This window comes from Semicossyphus pulcher, unplaced genomic scaffold, assembly GCF_022749685.1.
Source record: "Semicossyphus pulcher isolate SPU_LCO1_2020_fin unplaced genomic scaffold, fSemPul1.0.p SCAF_9, whole genome shotgun sequence".
Lineage (NCBI taxonomy): Eukaryota > Metazoa > Chordata > Actinopteri > Labriformes > Labridae > Semicossyphus > Semicossyphus pulcher.
Genome location: NW_027211770.1, coordinates 20,055,880 through 20,076,408, shown reverse-complemented (window position 1 = coordinate 20,076,408; position 20,529 = coordinate 20,055,880). Strand labels below are relative to the sequence as shown.

The following is a 20,529-nucleotide window of genomic DNA, read 5'->3' as shown; positions in this document are numbered from 1 at the left end:
CACAAAGTTTGACATAACTAATTTAACGAGGACTGATCGGGCAGGATTGATCTCAAAAGACATCACAAGAGCATGCAGGATTGTTTGTGCGCGGTTCAAAGCAAGAAAAGGGGAGCATAAAATGATTAAAGCGTCAAACTGATAACACAATGGCGTAGGGTGACGGAGATGGAAGTATGTAAAGGATGTACATCTCATTGCAGGGTACTTTACACAATATTTTGACAAGATGCAAACAGGACCAACAAATCTAAATGAACTTCAAATTGAACACTATGCTAACATCATGCAGTCAAAAAGGGAAAAAAAAACATGCCAATTCTTACGATATAAGTTCTTCCCATTTCACAACCCCTTGGTATGGGCATGAGAAAAGAAAGAATACAGTAGCTTCAGTACATCAAATCATCGAATACTGTACACACAATTTAGTAAGCAGCTTCAAAACTAGTTTTATAACTTGCTTAAAGCTTTCTTTACAATAAATGTTACGTCTGCCCAACAAGAGGGTCCCAACTGAAAGAACCATGTGTGGTTTGCCATCTCCCGTCCAATCATGTGACTGCTTTAACAATTTCACATTTTCTGTCCAAGGGTCGGCATATTCGTTTGATGGCCATTGTCGATTTGGTTAACAGCTGTTTCGTGTACTGACTGTTGCGTGGATAATATTGACCTGAACTACACGACTGTTAGCAATCACGTGCAACAGTTAGAGCACACATACCTCATTACAGCTCAACATTACGGCTGACAAATCGCCTATGTCTGACAAAAGATAAGAAGGGAAGAAACAACGAGAGAGATTACTTTGATCCGTCTCTCACGTTACTCATGTTTGTAGTTGAAAGTGTAAGATATGTATCGAGGGAAAAGGTAAGTACACAGGTCACCTGAGGAAGTTTTTCACATTTTCCTGGGGTCTGGTGCCACAGTTGATAGATCAGGGGTACATCAGAGAGACAGAAGAGCAGAGAAGCAAGGTGGCTGAGAATGATGAAGTCTGTTACTCAGCATCGCTGTTTAAACCAAATCACACAGGGATACCTGAACATCAGAGTTTCAATAAACAAAACAGAAGATTATCTCATGCAGATGCAAGAGAGACTTTGGTGTGCACCATAAATACCATCTAAAAAGCTTCCATGAGCCTGCAAAATGTCTTGATATGTAGATTTAAACAATTCCTCTAACAGAGGTTAAATGAAGCAAAAGATAAATTACCAAATATATCTGACAATGAAAAAGTATGCCTGTACTATTAGTATTTACCTTGCCCAACCACTTCCAGAGAACCCTACAACTGAATCCTGACACAAGAGTATGCCCATCCAGCCTATTCGGACCAGCGGAGAGAATCAAACCCTCAGTGGTAACCCTAAACTGTGGGAAAATAACCCCAAAACAATAGACCAGAGCTACTGCTATAACTGTAGCAATAAATTAGAAGCCATGTCATTCAACTGTTAACAGCAGGGCAGACAAAAGTCTACAACAAGTGGAAATGGGGAAAGAGATCCCTCCTGAAGTGTGAAGTGACGTAAGGGTTCATCCTCGCTTATATGTTGACGGCCCTCTATCACACATTGTCAGTTAAAGCAAAGAGCTTTGGAGGGGAGGATCTCAGGAGGAGACGATGTGAAGAGTTGCTGGTTTTTCGGTTCACTTTACAGGGATGTCGGCTGCCTGTTTTGTATCCCTTTACTTTAGGCCTTCTTTCTTCATACACTGCCGAGAAATGAGAACAAAAAAGAGAGTGAAATTTCAAGGAAGGTAGAAAATGATGTTTCAGTAGTTATATGTCTACCTTGAGGGTTATCAGAAAACCTACCGTTTGCAGAGTAAGTCCTGGGTTTCTCTCATGCATGGGTCGTCATTGGTCAATCTGAGGTTGTCCCGTAGACAGCTTTAAGTTGAAGAACCATACTTTGTAATGACAGAGGGACAGACTTCACCAATATGAAGATGAACCTGCAGAAGGATGGAGTCTGTGAACAGAAACAGAGATTGAAGTCAATTCTATCTGCTCAAAAGGTAAGGCTGGTTCTGAATTGCAGGTTCAGGAGACCAAATGGATTTTCATAAATAATAAATAGTGGATTAAAGCCAGTAGACTGGGAGAATTGGAGGGGATTTTCTTGGGCATAGGTAGAGACTGGGATTGTAATTCAGATGAGTAACTGGGATATACTGGGACTCAGTGTCGATGGGGGGTGAAGAGGTATTGTGTCTTGCTGTGGAGATGGCGATAGGCTGTGGATTACAGCTGCGCCCATGACTCCGGTAACCTCACCGATGGCTTTGCTAATCCTCTGAGGTCTTATGTAAGAGCCACTACTTTTATAGTAAGTGACAAGAATATCTTTTTGCATCCAGTGTAATTAGAATAGAGTCTGCTGCATAATATGGGGGTAAATCACAAGTTTCAACACGATATGAAGGCACAACTTGCTGATATCACAAAGACAGGACTTTGCATTGCAGGGGCCGACAATGAGCACAGTGGTCAGTTTACTCTGTGCTCTCATTAAATGCTTCACTATGTGATATCAGACAGACTTTTCCTGTTGTTCTATGTAATGTTGTTGTTGACAGCAGTAGGCAAAGTGCCTGCAGTGATGCTGACATCAGACTGAGATTACCGCGGGGGTTCTGCGTAGAAAGTAATTCGTCCCGTTCATCAGAACTGTGAATCTCGGGAGGGCTACTATATTGTCTACATCGTGGGCTTGTAGACCCTACTGGCACGCCGGGCCAGTTAAATAGTTAATCTACTGGCCCAGGGGGTTACAAACATACCGTCGGGCCACCGGGCCAGTGCTTATGTCGAGCCCTGCATTGATTCAATTCAGGGGCACACGATAGATATCATATGCCAAACTACCAATGTTTCATTGCCATGTTTCCTTTTTTGCTGCCCAGCTTGTTGTGTTTTCCAATTATCTTGTTCCAGCATTTTGTATGTACTCCGTCTGTTGACCCATCTTTTCTCTAAAAATCCAAAATATTTTCACACTGCTAATTTATTCAGTGAGGGGAGTAAATATTATCTGCCAGTGTAATAAGACTTTTTCTTACTTTCTTGCCATTGTCCTCCTGGCACTTGGATGGAACCCATATTGGTGGATCTCTACACCCCAACTGCATAAATATCCCCTGATGTGGTGGACAATCTTGCATAAATGGTGTTATACGCTTAACAGGATACGGGAAAATCCATGTTCAGTTACTGTGTGAGGAGGCAGTCCTGACCTTGAGGCCTTAACTGTAGTTCCTGCCAACACTACCAAATGAACACGTTCTCAGGTCTGCTATCTCTGTGATTGGGTCGAGGTGTCGCCTGACAACCAGCGACTTTAGTTGGAGGAGGTGATGATCTGTGTTTGCGTGTGGTGTATAGGCCATGCGAGAACAAGAGTCCTGTTTTGCCTAACCTTATCATGGTGAGGTGGCATATGTCTCAAATAACTTCTCTTGTAAGAACATTCACGCAGGGGTGTCTGAGAAAGTTGTCTGGGTGAAGTTCACACTGTCAGGACCCTCAGAACAGAATCGGCCCTGCAGTCCTGCCTTATATGAGGAGTTATATTAAGTTGATTGAAAGAAAACAGTCGGCAACTGTGTACATTTTCTTAACTTAGTACTTAAATCGTACAGGGACCTGAAAAAGGATTGGCAGGTACGTTTGGTTAATACCGGTGATCCATAAGAAGCCACTCTTTCCTCATGAGTATTTTATACTTTCAAAATAACACAAGAGTTATCTCTCATTTGTACCAGATTACATAGTAGAATCTTAATAAATTCAATGACATCATCAGCATAAGCGTAAATCTAAAGTTTTGTTGCAAAGTACTTTGTTGGTCCTGTTCTTTTATCCTAACCCTTCCCATCTTGTCAAACAGATACTGCAACATTCAGCTTTGTTTCTTTCACAATTGTATTTTCCATCTTGTGCAAAAGCATGAGCAAATACTGACTGTTGGCTGTTGCCACCCTGAGCCTTTCCTGTTGAGGTAGCTTTGCAACTTGGCGTTTAGAGGAGCGGTTTCGCTTTGAAAGCTGAACACTGTGGTTGTGACAAGGACTTGCCATCCCACACAACATTGTTATCCCGACAGCCCTGTCTCCATGACTAATGCAAGTAAAGCATCAGTCTTATAAAACACTGGTAATGGTCAGCTAATCGTCCAGGTCTGAACTGGCCATTGATCAAAAGCACAGGAAGCCAGTTTTATCGTATCAGTGGTTCTAGGTATTAAATAAAGGATGTACAGCTATACATCTTTCTTGACAGTCACATTCATAATTTTCCTGGAAGAACACATTAATCCACCCTCACCACCTATCTCTTTCTTTTTTTCACTGCTGGTCTCTCATAATGTATTCTCTCTCTCTATAGCACCTCCCCTGCCCTCTTTCTATCCAGATTATCTGACCATATTAAGGTGTTATGTGGCAAGATTAGGTTTGCAGGGAATATGATTTCAGTGTTATTGAATAACACGCTGAATAAACTCTTCAGCATGCTCTGTCACTCTTGTCACGTCCTTTGTCACACGTGATCTGCTGCATTTCCTGTTTTATGCCCTAAAAACATCAGTTTGGTAAAATTATGTTCACAAGGTAACGTTGCTCTATAAAGTATTTAGTATGATATTAAATGTGGTTGTATAGTTTTAATGGCAGGGAGCTTTGTCAACACTGTGCACACAATGTACAACACAAAACTCTACAAACACAAAGACATCGATACTTGTTATTGATCAGTGGGAGTTACAAACCAGGCCACAGGCTGCATCACAGGCTGCATTACAGGACATGGCTCTTAGCATCAGGCCCATTTTCCACATCATTCATCTATCTTTGAAAGTTGATCATATAATGTTATTGCACACAACAGGGATGCTGAAACAGCTGTATTAAGGATGCCTAAAAATAATTAACAAATGAGCATTGATAAAACAACACTGCAGTGACCTTTAACTGATCAGATCAATAAAGGTTCTAGTGAAGAGTTGATCTGCTGGCATCAGTCAGAGCATCAGAGCATGAAACAGAAACGGAAGTAAAAAACTGCACAGTTATTGGACAGTTAAATAATTTTAACACAGACATATCAGCCACTGGTTTCAGTATAATGTGCTATAGAACAAAAATCAATAAAGAAAAGTAATCTTTCGCATTTGCTTTAGTTGCTCCAATGATTTGATTTGATTAATCAATTAGTTGTCAACTATTAAATTAAATGACATCGATTTAGATGATCATATATCGCTTTGGGTGTGATTTAAAAACAAGACATTTCAGGTCATCATTCATCGACATTTTTCACTAGTTTCTGATATTTTATGGACCAAACAACTCGTCTATTTACGGAGGAACGTTTCATTGACGTTTCAAGATCAATTGACAATGAAAATAATTCCCTACATGTGTTTGTCCATGTGTGTCATTAAGTAAACGCGATGCAAATGATCACCAAAGTAAATATAAATTCAAAATGTATGACATTATCATTGTAAATAGCATGGCATGTTTCAGTCTGATCATGCATGGTTAGGGTTGGTTGGTTTGTTAAATACTTAGAGCTCTGAACTTGGCAGAAATGTGGAATCTGATAAACAACACACGCACACACACACTCGCACACAAACACAGATGACAAACACAAATGTGGAGTCATCTTGGCACCGGGCCTTATTCCATCTAATTGAAACTTTTCCGCTGCCATCCCTCCCTCTGCTGTGCGCAGTGATCGAGGTCATTGTATGATGACGCCCGAGTGTTAATCTGTGGAGTTAAGATGGTGCAGGTTGCAATGTGTTGTTTAAACTCTGCACAAGTCCCCTTTTCTAATTAAGACAAATACTCAGAATTGAGAAGTACGTCACACAGACGAGATATAATATTTGAATCTGACCAAACTTTATTACTTTTTACAGTCACATTCAGTTACTTCGAATAAATACATCTATTGTCATAGAGACTTTTTTTGGGTCAAATTTGTATCAAATAAAAACTCTTTTCATCCGTCTCTTAGACAGTTTCAATTTCATGTATGACCACTGAGCTAAATCACTCTGACCTTGCATGAACAAGTTTGAATTCTCTTGTGGGTATTGATCAGTTAACTATAACTGCATTTGAATGAATAAAAATGAATTAAGGTTTCTATTCTTGCAGCTAGTCATCGTAAAGCATAAGAAGTAACCCCACATCAGTGGAGCTCCCTGCTTCCCAGCATGTCGAGACCAACCAGCTGCTTTTATGCAATCTGCCCGAGAACAGCACTCCACTGAGCAAAGCTCTGATTGCATTTGAAATGCAGCACATGAAAGGGATGTAAATTACACAGTACAATATAGTGTTACCATCACATACACTGCCAATGATAACAGAAGCATCACAACACAGGTGATTTGTAATACAGAAAAAACACGTCAGGGCTGTCCAGAATGCCTCTTATAACAGGATATGTTTCTAAAACAGTGACTAAAACATTCTGCAAACACACTTAACACTACTTTGGAAGGGGAAAGGTGGGCCTTTAGATGTGGCATCACTGCTGGTAGTCTTGGCATTCATACATGTCGTGATTTCAATGTCAAACAGTCCCAAATTCAGAAAAAGGGTTAGGGTTAGGCCTACGAAAATCAGGCTTTACAAAATGACACTAAGAGCATCTTTTACAATAGAATCAGAATCAGCTTAAACTGCTGTCATTTTATTAACAAATGTTTTGGACCTACTTCTATCCTAGGTAGGCTAACTTAAAACACATCAGTAATGTCTTACTATTTGATTTAAACTAAACAACTGCACTGTTTGAAAGCAACTTACGTTTTCTACGTGCTGTCCACTGCAAAAGAAGAGTATACTGCACGTGTTTCAGAGCGGTTTATACCTTTAAGGGTTTTTTCAGGAAGCATTATATCATTTTAAAAACCTATTTTTAAATACAGCTGTGTTTTCTATTACTTCACAACTCTCTACAGCAAAAACGGATTAAAGTCTAAATCATCTGGGCACACAAAGCTCTCTGGCCTCCTTTTCTGTTCAGGACTTTGTCACTGCTCCATTGTTTACAGTTGCCCCAACATTATCATCTATTCAGTCTATTATTTTATCATACTTTAGTCCTGCGCAGTAGCCTGCAAGTTCAGTAAATTATACATTAAAATTACCTTTGGACCAATAGCAACTCTACAAATTTCAACGGTGTCAACGTTAAATGTTTAAATCCATTACTTCTGTCTGATGCTCATCACATTAGCCACTATGAGTAGAAATGAAGAGGCGCATAAAACAGCAGCCAGATATCGACCGAACAGAAAAAAAAAAGCATTGTGTTTTCAAAACTTCTTGCGCAGTGAAATTCATTCAGCACTTACCCGCTGTTGACATTATCCTCCAGGTAATTTGGCGCACTAAAGCCAGTTTATTTTCTCCGGTAACCGAATTTAACGGTTCGTTAATTTGAGCACAATGAAAACCGTGCGCGAGCCGTCCAGTTCTGGCAGTCCTGTCAACTGCCCGCGTGCCCTCAGGCGGCGGATGGGCGCGCTATCGTCACGATGCTATGTGTCCCCAATCAAAGATAACTGCGCACGAGCCTCTCCGGACTGCCAGTGTGACCTTGTCATAACCACACTGTCTCTTTCACCAATGTTAAATCACAGTTTAGATGTGTCATACCAACGGTTATTGATCCCATACTACTCATTGATGTTATTTAAAATACTTTAAACTTTCAAGCTAATAAAAACATATATTCATAACTTTAATTACCAAAGGCTGAATTGTCATGTAACTTGAAAAAGGTTTTATCTGACTGTGTTGCTACAAAGAAATCATTTTATTGTCAATAATAAATTTATTTAATTAAATGTTATGCTTTTCTGTGTTTTGTGTGTTTAAGAGAAACACAGTCAATGTTTACAACTCGGTTTGGCATCACCATCCATCATTATAGTCGTTTCGATAGAGATCATTTAAGGTTGAATGTAAATTTGAAGCCAGACAGAAAAAAAGATAGAGAGAGAAAGAGAGTGAAAGACGAAGTGACCATGCTGCCAGATTACCGAGTTATGTTGTTTGTGTTTGTGTGTGTATATGTGTGTGTGTGTGTAAGAGAGAGGGAGAAAGGGACAGTGTGTGTGTTTACTAATACTTAATCTGATTTAATCCCAGTCAAGGCGCCCAAGAAGTGACCTATGATGTCATGAGCTCTGTCATTCTATGGAAATAAGGATGGGATTGAAGACGACCGATGGCAGACGGTGAAGCAGCAGCCACAACATCCAACAACATAAACATGTAAACATTTGATATACAGGCAGCTGCACTGAAACGTAACACAGAACTGTAGTTATCATGTTGGAGATGCTAGTTAGAAATTTAGGCATCTCTCAACCCAACCCCCCACCCCCTTAAGACTGTAAGAAAATATTAAAATCAGAGACAAAATAAAATTAAAATAAAGGCCATTAATTACAACAACACACTGCAACATTGAGAAGAGCAAATTTAAACATGATCAGTGAAAAAAGCTAGTGCAAAAACAGAAAGGTGCTAATGTGCATAAAGATTTATAAACATAAATAAGCGAGTGTTAAAGTGTCCTGGTGTAAATTCACTTCTCAGTCTTTGCATTGTTTGCTTCCCCCTGCCATCACCGAGAGGAGTCGTACAGTTTTATGGCCAGGGGGACAAAAGAGTTCCTGAGTCTGTCTGTGGAGCAGGACTGGGACAGCAGTCTGCCGCTGAACACGCTCCTCTGCCTGGTGAATGTGCTGTGCAGAGGGTGGTGGGCGTTGTCCAGGATGGATAACAGTTTATCCAAGGTCCTTCTCTCTGCAGTCCATCTCTGTGCCCACTACAGAACCAGCCCTCCTCACCAGTCTATCCAGACGTGCAGCATCCCTCTTCTCACTGCTACCTCCCCAGCACACCACAGCACAGAAGAGAACACTGGCCACCACAATCAGCAGCAGCAGTTTCTTGCAGATGTTGAAGGACCCCAGCCTTCTCAGAAAGTACAGACGGCTCTGCCCTTTCCTCTGAAGAGTGCCCATGTTAGCTGTCCAGTCCAGCCTGTCATCCAGCTGCAGCCTTGTAGGTACTTGTAGGTCCTGACCTCTACGTCGACCCCCTCAATGGACACTGGTTGGATGTGTGGCCTGTTCCTTCAGGAGTCCACCACCATCTCCTTGGTCCTGTAGGTGTTCAGCTGCAGATGATTCGACTTGGACCACCTCACTAAGTCCTTCACCAGGCTCCTGTATCTGGGTCTGAGGAGATGGAGCAGCAGCCGTTCCATGGTCTTCATCATGTGTGATGTCAGTGCAACCAGAAAGATGTCATCTGGCTCACTGGGGTTTTTCTTTTTGGGGACAGGGATGAGACAGGAAGTCTTCCAGAGGGCGGGGTAAGAGCAAGTATGTCTGTGGTGCAGCTAAAAAGACTTTCAGATGAGATTCCAGCACTTTATCACCCGTTAATAAATTATAGTCTGGAAGATGAGGAAGAACTGGTTAATGGGATGTATATTGTGACTGCATGACAAAACCCTTTAGGAACCAGGTGAAGCAGTATAAAGAAACAAAAACAACTTTATGTGAGGTGAAGGCTGGGGTGGACTGACGAGTCAAACATGCACATAAATAATAAGTTTGGGCATTAAGAAGGCAAAATTATAACGCGTGCTGCAAAAATCTGTTGAAAAAAAAAATGTTGCCTGGTACTTAAGAAAGAAAGGGTAAGCATCCTGGAGCCCGTCAGAAAAGAGGGTAAAAAAGGTAAAAGGAACACAATAAAAGTTTTTGTTGTGCCTTTTTATTTTTTATAGGACAGCTGAAGAGAGACAGGAAATATGGGGAAGAGAGAGTGGCGGATGACATGCAGCAAAGGGCCGAGGGCGGGAGTCAAACCTGCAGCCGCTGCCTCAAGGACTGTATATGGGGCACCTGCTCTAGCCACTGAGCTAAACCTGCGCCCCATTTGTTGGGAGTTTTGACATTCAGCTTGATGCAGAGACGATACCAGACTGCTTTAGCCATAATGCTTAAACTCTCTTACCATGCTTAAAGTAATTATCTCGAAGATTTTCATTCACATAAATATCTGTTACGTCTGTTAAGCCAAATGAGGTAACACAGTGGTGATTGAGCCTATGGCCCACTGATGAAAGCCATTGCATTTGCACTATTACGGAAGAAATCACAAGCGGCGCCCAGTTAATGACGCCTTTTCCATCACCCAGCAGTGGTTGGTCTGCCAGAGAGGGTAGGCGGAGCTGACACAACAAACACACTGTGTGTTGCGAGTAAACAGTAATCTACTATGGCTGAACAAACAAAGAAAAGATGGATGACTACAGATACAACTTTAAAAATAAGTGAAAATCCAAAGAAAAAGAAACAAATTTGACGCTCAGATGAAGGCAAACAGTCTGAAAAGGAAAGCCACCGTTAGCGAGGAAAATTAAGAGTTACACTGTTGGGATATCTAAAGTGTGCTCCTGCAATTATCGTTTATCGCCATAGGTGCCGCCAAAGAGAACAAAACTGAGATCTTCAAGATTATTACTTTTATTATAACTCTTTATTACTTTAATGCTGGGCAACATAACTGTGTGTGCAAGACTTCACGGCAATCTGTGCAACATAAAGCACACTTTCCCAGCAGGAAAAATAAGATGCATTTTTTGCAGGATTGACTGTGGGCCTTGAGGACACTGAAAAAAATAGTGAAAAGAGTTTGTTTAATGGTTGATATAGCTTACAGCTATGGATACACTGCTGAAAGAGTTACAGCAGTTTAAAATAAAGTATTAATGTTTGAAATAAAAAAAAGTGATGGATAAATAGTTGAAATGTCAGCTAAAAGTAGGGGGGGAATGGCTGAAAGAGCAAGCTTAAAAGTAGGCTATGTGTTGAAGGTGATCACTACTTCTGCTACTACAATGGGGTATTGGGTATTTTCAAGAATATCAGTTAATGCTGTGATTCAATATTTTCTTGGCCCCCCCATAAATCATCTGCTTTGGGGAAAATTTGAATGTGATGACAACAAATAACAACAGTGCTTTGCTAGTGGATCGTGACATTAATTCAATCAATTCAATCACAAACATTCTAAAAGTTTGGCGGAATGGAACACGTCAGATCGTGATGCATTAAAGGCGACAGTTAACATTCTCTACAGAGCCACTAAGATAACCTCAGATCAGACAAGACACTCACATCGACGGCAGCTCTCAACAGTTCAGCCACTTTCTCATCTATCAGTCCTGATCATACAAGATGACATCGACCACATCTAAGCGGAGTCGCAGCCAGCTGGACTCCAGCAAAGACCAAGGTGGGTATTTAATCCTAGTCCCCATTACAATATCATCCATGTTACACCAGGTAGAAAAGGCACACAGTTTGAGTTATCGCCCATATTCCTGCTTTTCTACTGATATTTAACAAAGTCACGTGTTAGTTTTCTGATGTGTTCTCACTGGACTGTGAACTGATAAAAAAAGATCAGTTTTTACACAAGTTTTGAGTAAAAATGAAGATTCCTGCACACTGATACTTGCATTTTAGATATTTTTGGAATCCAACATGAAGTTTTTGTTCTGTAATTTACTACAATTTGTTTCTGACATTTTTTCAATTTAAATTAAGTCAAGTTCAACTTTATTTATATTGCACAATTCATACACTAAAGAGCTAAGTCTTTCCCCAAACTTACACAAGTACTGCAACACGTAAAATGAACCACAGGACTTTTAAACATGCTCTAGTGGCCGTGTGTGGAGCTGTAACAGTGTTCTCATCACTTTTTGACTTTTCACGTCTGGTAGAAAACAATGTGCTGTATTTGACCTGCTTGCACTATTTTAAGGTTCAGTTTAAGTATGTAATGTATAAAACAAACCCCCAGGTTGCATTGGGTTGTTGATGTGTAAGCCCCGAAAAGTCAGACAATTTTTTAATAATATTTTGAACATTTGCAGGAAACATCAACAAAAGAAGGAGGACAGTGGATCAAAGTCAGGGGAAGTCTAGCTTCAGCTCCAGCTCCTGCTCCTGCTCCAGCAGCAGCTTCCGATCCAGATCAAGCTCAGATAATAGCTTTGTGACGGCGGGCCCGGACAGCCCAAAAGGGGTGAAAAGAAAGGCTGACGAAGACACCGGAAAGCCAAAAGACAAGAGACTGAAGGTGTCAGTCTCAACACAGGCCGTGCAGAAGAGCCTCTCGGACCATCAAGAGAGCTTCTGCAGCCAGTCAATCCCCAACATCGAGACCAGCAGAGGTAAGCTCAGAGGTTACGGTGCAATTAACTTGAGTTTACAAATGCACCTCCAGCAAGAAAAACGTGCGACCCATCAGCTGTAGTAAAACCAATATGTGTGTCTGTGTTTGTGTAGCTGACTTTAAGGAAAAGTACGAGCAGCTCCAGATACTCGGCACAGGAGGATTCGGGTGCGTGTATGCTGGCCTCCGTAGAGCTGACTCTCTACCAGTAAGTATCTCATACACATCTTACACTTACACTGGGGCTGAGCGATCAAGTGATCAGACAGCAGCTTTAGGTTGCCAAAACTAAAAATATGGGGGCGATTTTTTTTTCATATTATATATTTTGTAATGAAGATGCATTGGCTAGGCCATAAAATGATTTCAGTATGATAAACACGACAACAGGCAGTCAGTCTGCAGCTTTTAGCTCACACACCAGACTTTAAATTTACTACTTCTTAATTGGCCAGTAACATCAACGTCACTTTTTTATATCCTAGTTGTTTTTTATTTAATCTTTTAAAACGTCTGGGAAGTTATCAAAAAGAAGCTAAGCTAATGTTAGCGGCAGCTCGGCTCGCAGCCCCCAAAGCTGCGTAAAGACATTTAGCTAAGTGTTTTTACTGGTGTTATTCACGCGGTCTGTTTGTTTTGGGGACTTCTTCCAGTAGAAAACATGTAAGAGATGAACACTGAGGACATTTAAACCAAAACGCTGAGCTAACGTTGCTCTGCAGCTCGGCTCACAGGCCCGAAAAGAGTTGCAGAGAACTCATATTTCAAGTGTAACTTCTTTGAATTTCCTTGAATGAATACCTCACTTAAGGACAATAAACTGTTTATCATATCCAAAGAAAGAGAAAACTCATATCTTGTGTCTGTCTTGTAGGTCGCGATAAAACACCTTGAAGGGCCAGAGATTCAACGTGAGCTCAAAGTAAGTAAACTGATCCATCATCTTCTGCTCTATTATCTGATGGTTTAACTTCTCCTTCACATCCACGATTCTCTTCAGCGTGTGAGGTTCCAGCTCTTTAGTGTCTTTTCTTTGCTTTGGGTTTCTTAGCTGCAGAAGATCCCTCAGGAGGTGGAGCTCATGAAGAAAGCTGTCGGACAACAGCCATTCGGCACGTCTGCCGCAGTTAGCCTGCTGGACTGGTACAGCATGGAGGATGAGCTCATTATTGTCATGGAGAGGCCGGATCCCGCAGTCACCCTCTCCGCTTATCTCAAGGGGCAGGGTGGTGCTTTGAAGGAGGACGTAGCTAAGGTACTGAAGACATGTTTAAGTCCCATGCTTAATGTCAATTAAGTGTCAACATTTGAATTCTTTTGCACTGTTTTTGCAGTTTGTTTTTATCAATGCATCCACACTCTCCTCCTCATCCAAGCAAGATAACAGCTTTTTGATATTTTGACTGTTTTTCTTATTGACAATGTGCATAAAAGCATCTGTTTCTCTCTCTTTCTGTGTCAGGATTTCATGAGGCAGATGATCTCAGCAGCAATCGATATGGACGACAGAGGGGTCTTTCACCGGGATATAAAAACAGCCAATATCCTGGTGGAAAACCCGTCCGGAGTCCCGCGCCTGAGGATCATCGACTTTGGCTGCAGCACATCTGAGATGGAGAAGACCCTCCTGTCTTACAATGGTATGACATCTGGCCTCTGCGGCTGCTTATTACTCGTTGGGCAGTTTCTCAAATATTTACCTTCATGTTTGAGCTCCCTCTTCATTCTCTTTTTCTCTGTATTCCAGGAACCATAACTCTGGCCCCTCCAGAGTACCACACTCACACAGAGTACAAGGCTCGACCCACCACCGTCTGGCAGCTCGGCGGCCTGCTCTACAGGATGATGCACGGGTTACCGTTCAACACGATGCACTTCATCAGTGGGCATGCGCAGCTCTGCAAAAGACTACCCAGAGGTACGACATCCAGTTTCTGAATGAGAAAGCAGTAACTGTAGAGTGTTATCAGACCCAAAGTCAAGTGAATTTCTGTGTTCCAAAATGACACGCAAAGACGCCAAAGGAGGCTCATTTTTACTGTTCAATGCAAATTAAGCAAACACGATTCTTTAGGGAATTTGCCTGTGTTTAATTTTGGATGCAGTCGCATCAGAAACGGTCAATCTAAACTCCATCAAACAATCATTTTAAAGATCTTTGCTTGTTGTCTTGTAGACTGACCTGACACAGCATTTATTCAGACCTGTTTTTACAGATCTGCTGAATTTTTGCTGATTTTGTTACCACATTCACTTTGCTTTGCATCAGAACACATCTTTGGGCATCATCTGTTCCTGAGGGCCATTTTCACTTCATGTTTATATTTCTGTTAACCACACGGGACTGATGGATAACAAGAGTCTGAATTAGATTTGATGAGTGACAGCTTTTCACGTTTGTTGATAATATCTGTTTTGAATTGAACATCCGCCATGTTTACATTCTCAAAACAGGCACGAGTCTTTTGTTTCTTCTTCAATCTTAAATGATGTCGTCTTCTTCTCTTCAGGCTGCCTGGACTTCTTGTACCAGAGTTTGACCATCAACCCAGAAGAGCGGGCAACTCTGCGACAGCTTCAGCTCCACCCCTGGCTCAAACCATCCCAGCCCTCAGTGTAACCTCCAACCCTGTCTTTTCCTGACCCCCCACTTCCCTCCAACCCCCTCTTTTCCTTACCCCCCACTTCCCTCCAACCCCCTCTTTTCCTTACCCCCCACTTCCCTCTAACTCCCTCTTTTCCTTATTCCCCACTTCCCTCTAACCCCTCTTTTCCTTAACCCCCACTTCCCTCTAACCCCCTCTTTTCCTTACCCCCCACTTCCCTCTAACCCCCTCTTTTCCTTACCCCCCACTTCCCTCTAACCCCCTCTTTTCCTTACCCCCCACTCTTCTGTCTCTATCCTGCATCTCCTTCTATCCCATTTTTCGGCCCATCCAGTCGAGGCAGATGGCTGTTCACCATGAGTCTGGTTCTGCTCGAGGTTTCTGCCTGTTAAAAGGAAGTTTTTCCTCGCCAATGTTGCCGAATATGGCTAAGTGCTACTCATGGTGATTCATGTTGGGCCTCTCTTTAAACAACATAACAAAGAGTCGGTCTAGACCTGCTCTTCCTATTTGGTTATGATTTGGCACTATACAATTAAAATTTGATAGATTGATTGAATGCTGTGATGAAACTTGTGATTTACACCCTTATTTAGCACTAAATATAAAGTACAGCAAAGGCTGATGGGAATGTCTGTAGTTCTGCAGGGAGTGCTGACAAAAAAATATTAGGATAAATATTTCTACATTGATCAATACGGATATTTATCACAATATACACTCATCGGCCACTTCATTAGGTTCACCTGTACGATCTAATGCAGTTCAATACAACAGCAGGGGTCAGGGCCGCACAAAAATACCTGAATCAGGGGCGCTGTTTAGCTCAGTCGGTAGAGCAGGCGCCCCATGTACAGAGGCTACAGTCCTCGTCGCACTGATCGCAGGCTCGACTCCCGGTCTGCCGATCATTTGTGCATGTCATCCCCCACTCTCTACTCCCAACATTTCCTGTCTATCTTCAGCTGTCCTATAAAAATAAAGCCAAAAAGGCCCAAAAAATAATCTTAAAAAAAAAAAAAATACCTGAATCAGAGGATGACAGCGACTCGGCTGCAATATAAGGAAGAACGGGACCTTTCCAGGTGGAACAATAAGAAACTGTGGGACTCTATCCGCAGCATGACAAACATGGACACAAAAAGAAAACCGGTGGTTGCCAATGATGAAATTGCAAAAGCCAATGAACTGAATGATTTTTATCTGCGTTTTACTGACTCAGCTGAACGTGAACCCCTTCCTAATCCAGTGGTACTATTCTTTCCTGTCAAACAGGTCACAGCAGGTTAAACTTAACTCTTGCTCTCTCGGATACTGTACTGAGCAGCACTGGTGCCCCTCAGGGCTGCGTCAGTTCGCCGTTTTTATTCACATTGTACACCAATGACTGTGTCAGCTCCCAGCCGGACCAGCATGTGGTGAAATTTTCAGACGACACTGTTATACTTAGTCTGCTAAAAACCAATACCAACTTAAACAGCCACAGATCTGAAGTGGACAGGTTTGTGAGCTGGTGTGACGCTCACCAACTCCAGATTAATACAGGTAAAACAGTGGAGATGCTGATGGATCCAAGGTGAGTTAGGGATCACAGCTCCGTGGCCATACACGGACGTAACATTGAGCAGGTTAACTCTTATAAATATTTGGGGGTCCATATTGATAGCGACTTAAGCTGGCACACGCAAGAGGCAAGTGTCTGTGCCCGAATCCACCAGCGCCTGCATTTTCTACGTCTGCTCAGAGTGTTTGGTGTCTGTAGGAACATTATGTTGATTTTCTATAGAGCAACCATTGAATCTGTGTTACGGTATGGCATTATCAGCTGGTTCGGCAACCTAACTGTTAAATCAAAGGCTCAGATATTAAATCTGATAAAAACGGCAGGGAAAATCATTGGTATGACAGCACCTGTAACTCCCCAAGACCTGTTTGAACAATCAATCCTTAGACTTGCGAATAACATCTTATCTGACACATCTCACGTACTGCACTCTGAATATGTCTTACTGAACCCAGGAAGGAGGTATAGAGTCCCTCTATGTAAGCACAACAGATATAAGCATTCGTTCATCCCACTCTCAGCCAAGCTCATTAATGGGCAGATTGCTCAGGATGGACGGAAATGATCAGGGGCTATGTGACACTGAATTTGCACAGAGATGAATTGCACTATTTATGTGACTCTGTAGAGTATTTTATTTATCATGTATTGCTCATTTTTATTGATGACTATTGTATGTGTGTAGTGGAATGTTGTTGTGGGTGGAATGTCCTGTCTGCAGCAGACCCCTCTGTCTGAGAAAAATGTCTCCCACGGGAGACGAATGAAGATACCTTGACCTTGAGCACTGCCATGGATTCTGCTTTCATTATGTTTAGTTTAGTAAATTAAAAAAAAGCGATGGATAAATAGTTGAAATGTCAGCTCAAAGTAGGGGGGAAATGGCTGAAAGAGCAAGCTTAAAAGTAGGCTGTGTGTTGAAGATGATCATTACTTCTGCGACTACAATGGGGTATTGGGTATTGTGGAGAATATCCGTCAATGCTGTGATTCAATATTTTCTTGGCCCCCCCATAAATCATCTGATTTGGGGTAAATTTGAATGTGATGACAACAAATAACAACAGTGCTTTGCTCGTGGAACGTGACATTTACCAGTCAAAGCTCGTGAAATGTCATTAATCAGTGTTTTTCCACCAATAATCTGGATTTTGAGGTATTTGATTTGATATCAGGAAGGAAAAAATGCTTCATGAACACTTGTGATCCATCCAATACAATTACTGATAACTTTATAATGAGGTTTTGTTTCTGTATGTACCGTGTGAGACAAAAGGCGTAACATAAACTTTTATATTTGACCATTTATTTAAACCAGAAAAACTTTTAATGTCTGACACAAGACATGATCATTAGGATTTATCTTCTGAGAATCCCAACGACCTAAAATATCCCTGTCATGATCCATCTCTGACCATTTTGTGTGTGTGTGTGTGTGTGTGTGTTTGGGTACTTGCATACAGTTTTGGAAAACAACATCAAATATTGTAATGTTACTATTTAATACAATGTAGAATTAAATAATTTGAAAATAATTGTAATGATGGATTCAATCACAAACATTCTAAAAGTTTGGCGGAACGGAACACGTCAGATCGTGATGGATTAAAGGCGACAGTTAACATTCTATTCAGAGCCACCAAGATAACCTCAGATCAGACAAGACACTCACATCGACGGCAGCTCTCAACATTTCAGCCACTTTCTACAATCAGTCCTGATCATACAAGATGACATCGACCACATCTAAGCGGAGTCGCAGCCAGCTGGACTCCAGCAAAGACCGAGGTGGGTATTTAATCCTAGTCCCCATTACAATATCATCCATGTTAAAGCAGGTAGAAAAGGCACACAGTTTGAGTTATCGCCCATATTCCTGCTTTTCTACTGATATTTAACAAAGTCACGTGTTAGTTTTCTGATGTGTTCTCACTGGACTGTGAACTGAAAAAAAAAGATCAGTTTTTACACAAGTTTTGAGTAAAAATGAAGATTCCTGCACACTGATACTTGCATTTTAGATATTTTTTGACTCCAACATGAAGTTTTTGTTCTGTAATTTACTTCAATTTGTTTCTGACATTTTTAAAAATTTAAATTAAGTCAAGTTCAACTTTATTTATATTACACAATTCATACACTAAAGAGCTAAGTCTTTCCCCAAACTTATACAAGTACTGCAACACGTAAAATGAACCACAGGACTTTTAAACATGCTCTAGTGGCCGTGTGTGGAGCTGTAACAGTGTTCTCATCACTTTTTGACTTTTCACGTCTGGTAGAAAACAATGTGCTGTATTTGACCTGCTTGCACTATTTGAAGGTTCAGTTTAAGTATGTAATGTATAAAACAACCCCCAGGTTGCATTGGCTTGTTGAAGGCCAGAGCATTTCTGGTGGCGTCAATCATGAAAGTTACTTCCAATGCATTCCCATCTTGACTTGTAATGTTAATGGTTGAGTTGTTTAATTTTTTAGTCGGAAATTTTATGCGGTTTATTTAGTTTTAGATGGCTTACTGAGCACAATTATGTGCATGTGTAAGCCCCGAAAACTCTGACAATTTTTTAATAATATTTTTGAACATTTGCAGGAAACAACAAAAGGAGAAAGACAGATCATGATCCTAACTATGTGCCAGAGGATCAAAGTCAGGGGAAGTCTAGCTTCAGCTCCAGCTACTGCTCCTGCTCCAGCAGCAGCTTGGGATCCAGGAGAAGCTCAGATAGCTTTGGGACGGCGGGCCCGGACAGCCCAAAAGGGGTTAAAAGAAAGGCTGACGATGACACCGAAGAGCCAGAAGAGAAGAGACTGAAGGTGTCAGTCTTAACACAGGCCTTGCAGAAGAGCACCTCTGATCATCAAGAGAGCTTCTGCAGCCAGTCAATCCCCAACATCGAGACCAGCAGAGGTAAGCTCAGAGTCTCCAAGATAATTATTTCTCAATGCGAAAGTAAAGACTTGCTTTATGTGACCATTCCTCTTGTTACGGGGTGTGAGGAGATTCCTTTAACTATATTTTAAAAGTTGATTTCAGACCAAAAGAGCACAATTACATATAAGGGTAATGCCAAGAAGCAAATTTGCACTGGCCGGTGCAATTAACTTGAGTTTACAAATGCACCTCCAGCGAGAAAAACGTGCGACCCATCAGCTGTAGTAAAACCAACATGTGTGTCTGTGTTTGTGTAGCTGACTTTAAGGAAAAGTATGAGCAGCTCCAGATACTCGGCAGAGGAGGATTCGGGTGCGTGTATGCTGGCCTCCGTAGAGCTGACTCTCTACCAGTAAGTATCTCATACACATCTTACACTTACACTGGGGCTGAGCAATCAAGTGATCAGACAGCAGCTTTAGGTTGCCAAAACTAAAAATATGGCGGCCATTTTTTTTTCATATTATATATTTTGTAATTAAGATGCATTGGCTAGGCCATAAAATGATTTCAGTATGATAAACACGACAACAGGCAGTCAGTCTGCAGCTTTTAGCTCACACACCAGACTTTAAACTTACTACTTCTTAATTGGCCAGTAACATCAACGTCACTTTTTATATCCTAGTTGTTTTTTATTTAATCTTTTAAAACGTCTGGGAAGTTATCAAAAAGAAGCTAAGCTAATGTTAGCGGCAGCTCGGCTCGCAGCCCTCAAAGCTGCGTAAAGACATTTAGCTAAGTGTTTTTACTGGTGTTATTCACGCGGTCTGTTTGTTTTGGGGACTTCTTCCAGTAGAAAACATGTAAGAGATGAACACTGAGGACATTTTAACCAAAACACTGAGCTAACGTTGCTCTGCAGCTCGGCTCACAGGCCCGAAAAGAGTTGCAGAGAACTCATATTTCAAGTGTAACTTCTTTGAATTTCCTTGAATGAATACCTCACTTAAGGACAATAAACTGTTTATCATATCCAAAGAAGTAGAAAACTCATATCTTGTGTCTGTCTTGTAGGTCGCGATAAAACACCTTGAAGGGCCAGAGATTCAACGTGAGCTCAAAGTAAGTAAACTGATCCATCATCTTCTGCTCTATTATCTGATGGTTTA

The 20,529-nt window shown here is 41.4% G+C and overlaps 1 protein-coding gene across 1 annotated transcript; it reads left to right on the top strand.

The window, feature by feature from the left end:
* Nucleotides 1-11,306: 11,306 nt before the first annotated feature.
* Nucleotides 11,307-14,932, top strand: LOC138584180 (serine/threonine-protein kinase pim-1-like). The gene is made up of 7 exons (XM_069656356.1): nt 11,307-11,364; nt 12,011-12,310; nt 12,426-12,520; nt 13,364-13,567; nt 13,775-13,952; nt 14,060-14,230; nt 14,823-14,932. The coding sequence occupies exons 1-7, from the start codon at nt 11,307-11,309 to the stop codon at nt 14,930-14,932; spliced, it is 1,116 nt and encodes a 371-aa protein (XP_069512457.1).
* The last annotated feature ends 5,597 nt before the right edge of the window (nt 14,933-20,529 follow it).

Coding starts and splice junctions, on each gene's coding strand:
- LOC138584180 (XM_069656356.1), top strand. CDS start 11,307: ATGACATCGACCACATCTAAGCGGAGTCGCAGCCAGCTGGACTCCAGC. Junction 12,521..13,363: donor GTAGAGCTGACTCTCTACCA/GTAAGTATCTCA, acceptor TGGGTTTCTTAG/CTGCAGAAGATCCCTCAGGA. Junction 14,231..14,822: donor CTGCAAAAGACTACCCAGAG/GTACGACATCCA, acceptor TCTTCTCTTCAG/GCTGCCTGGACTTCTTGTAC.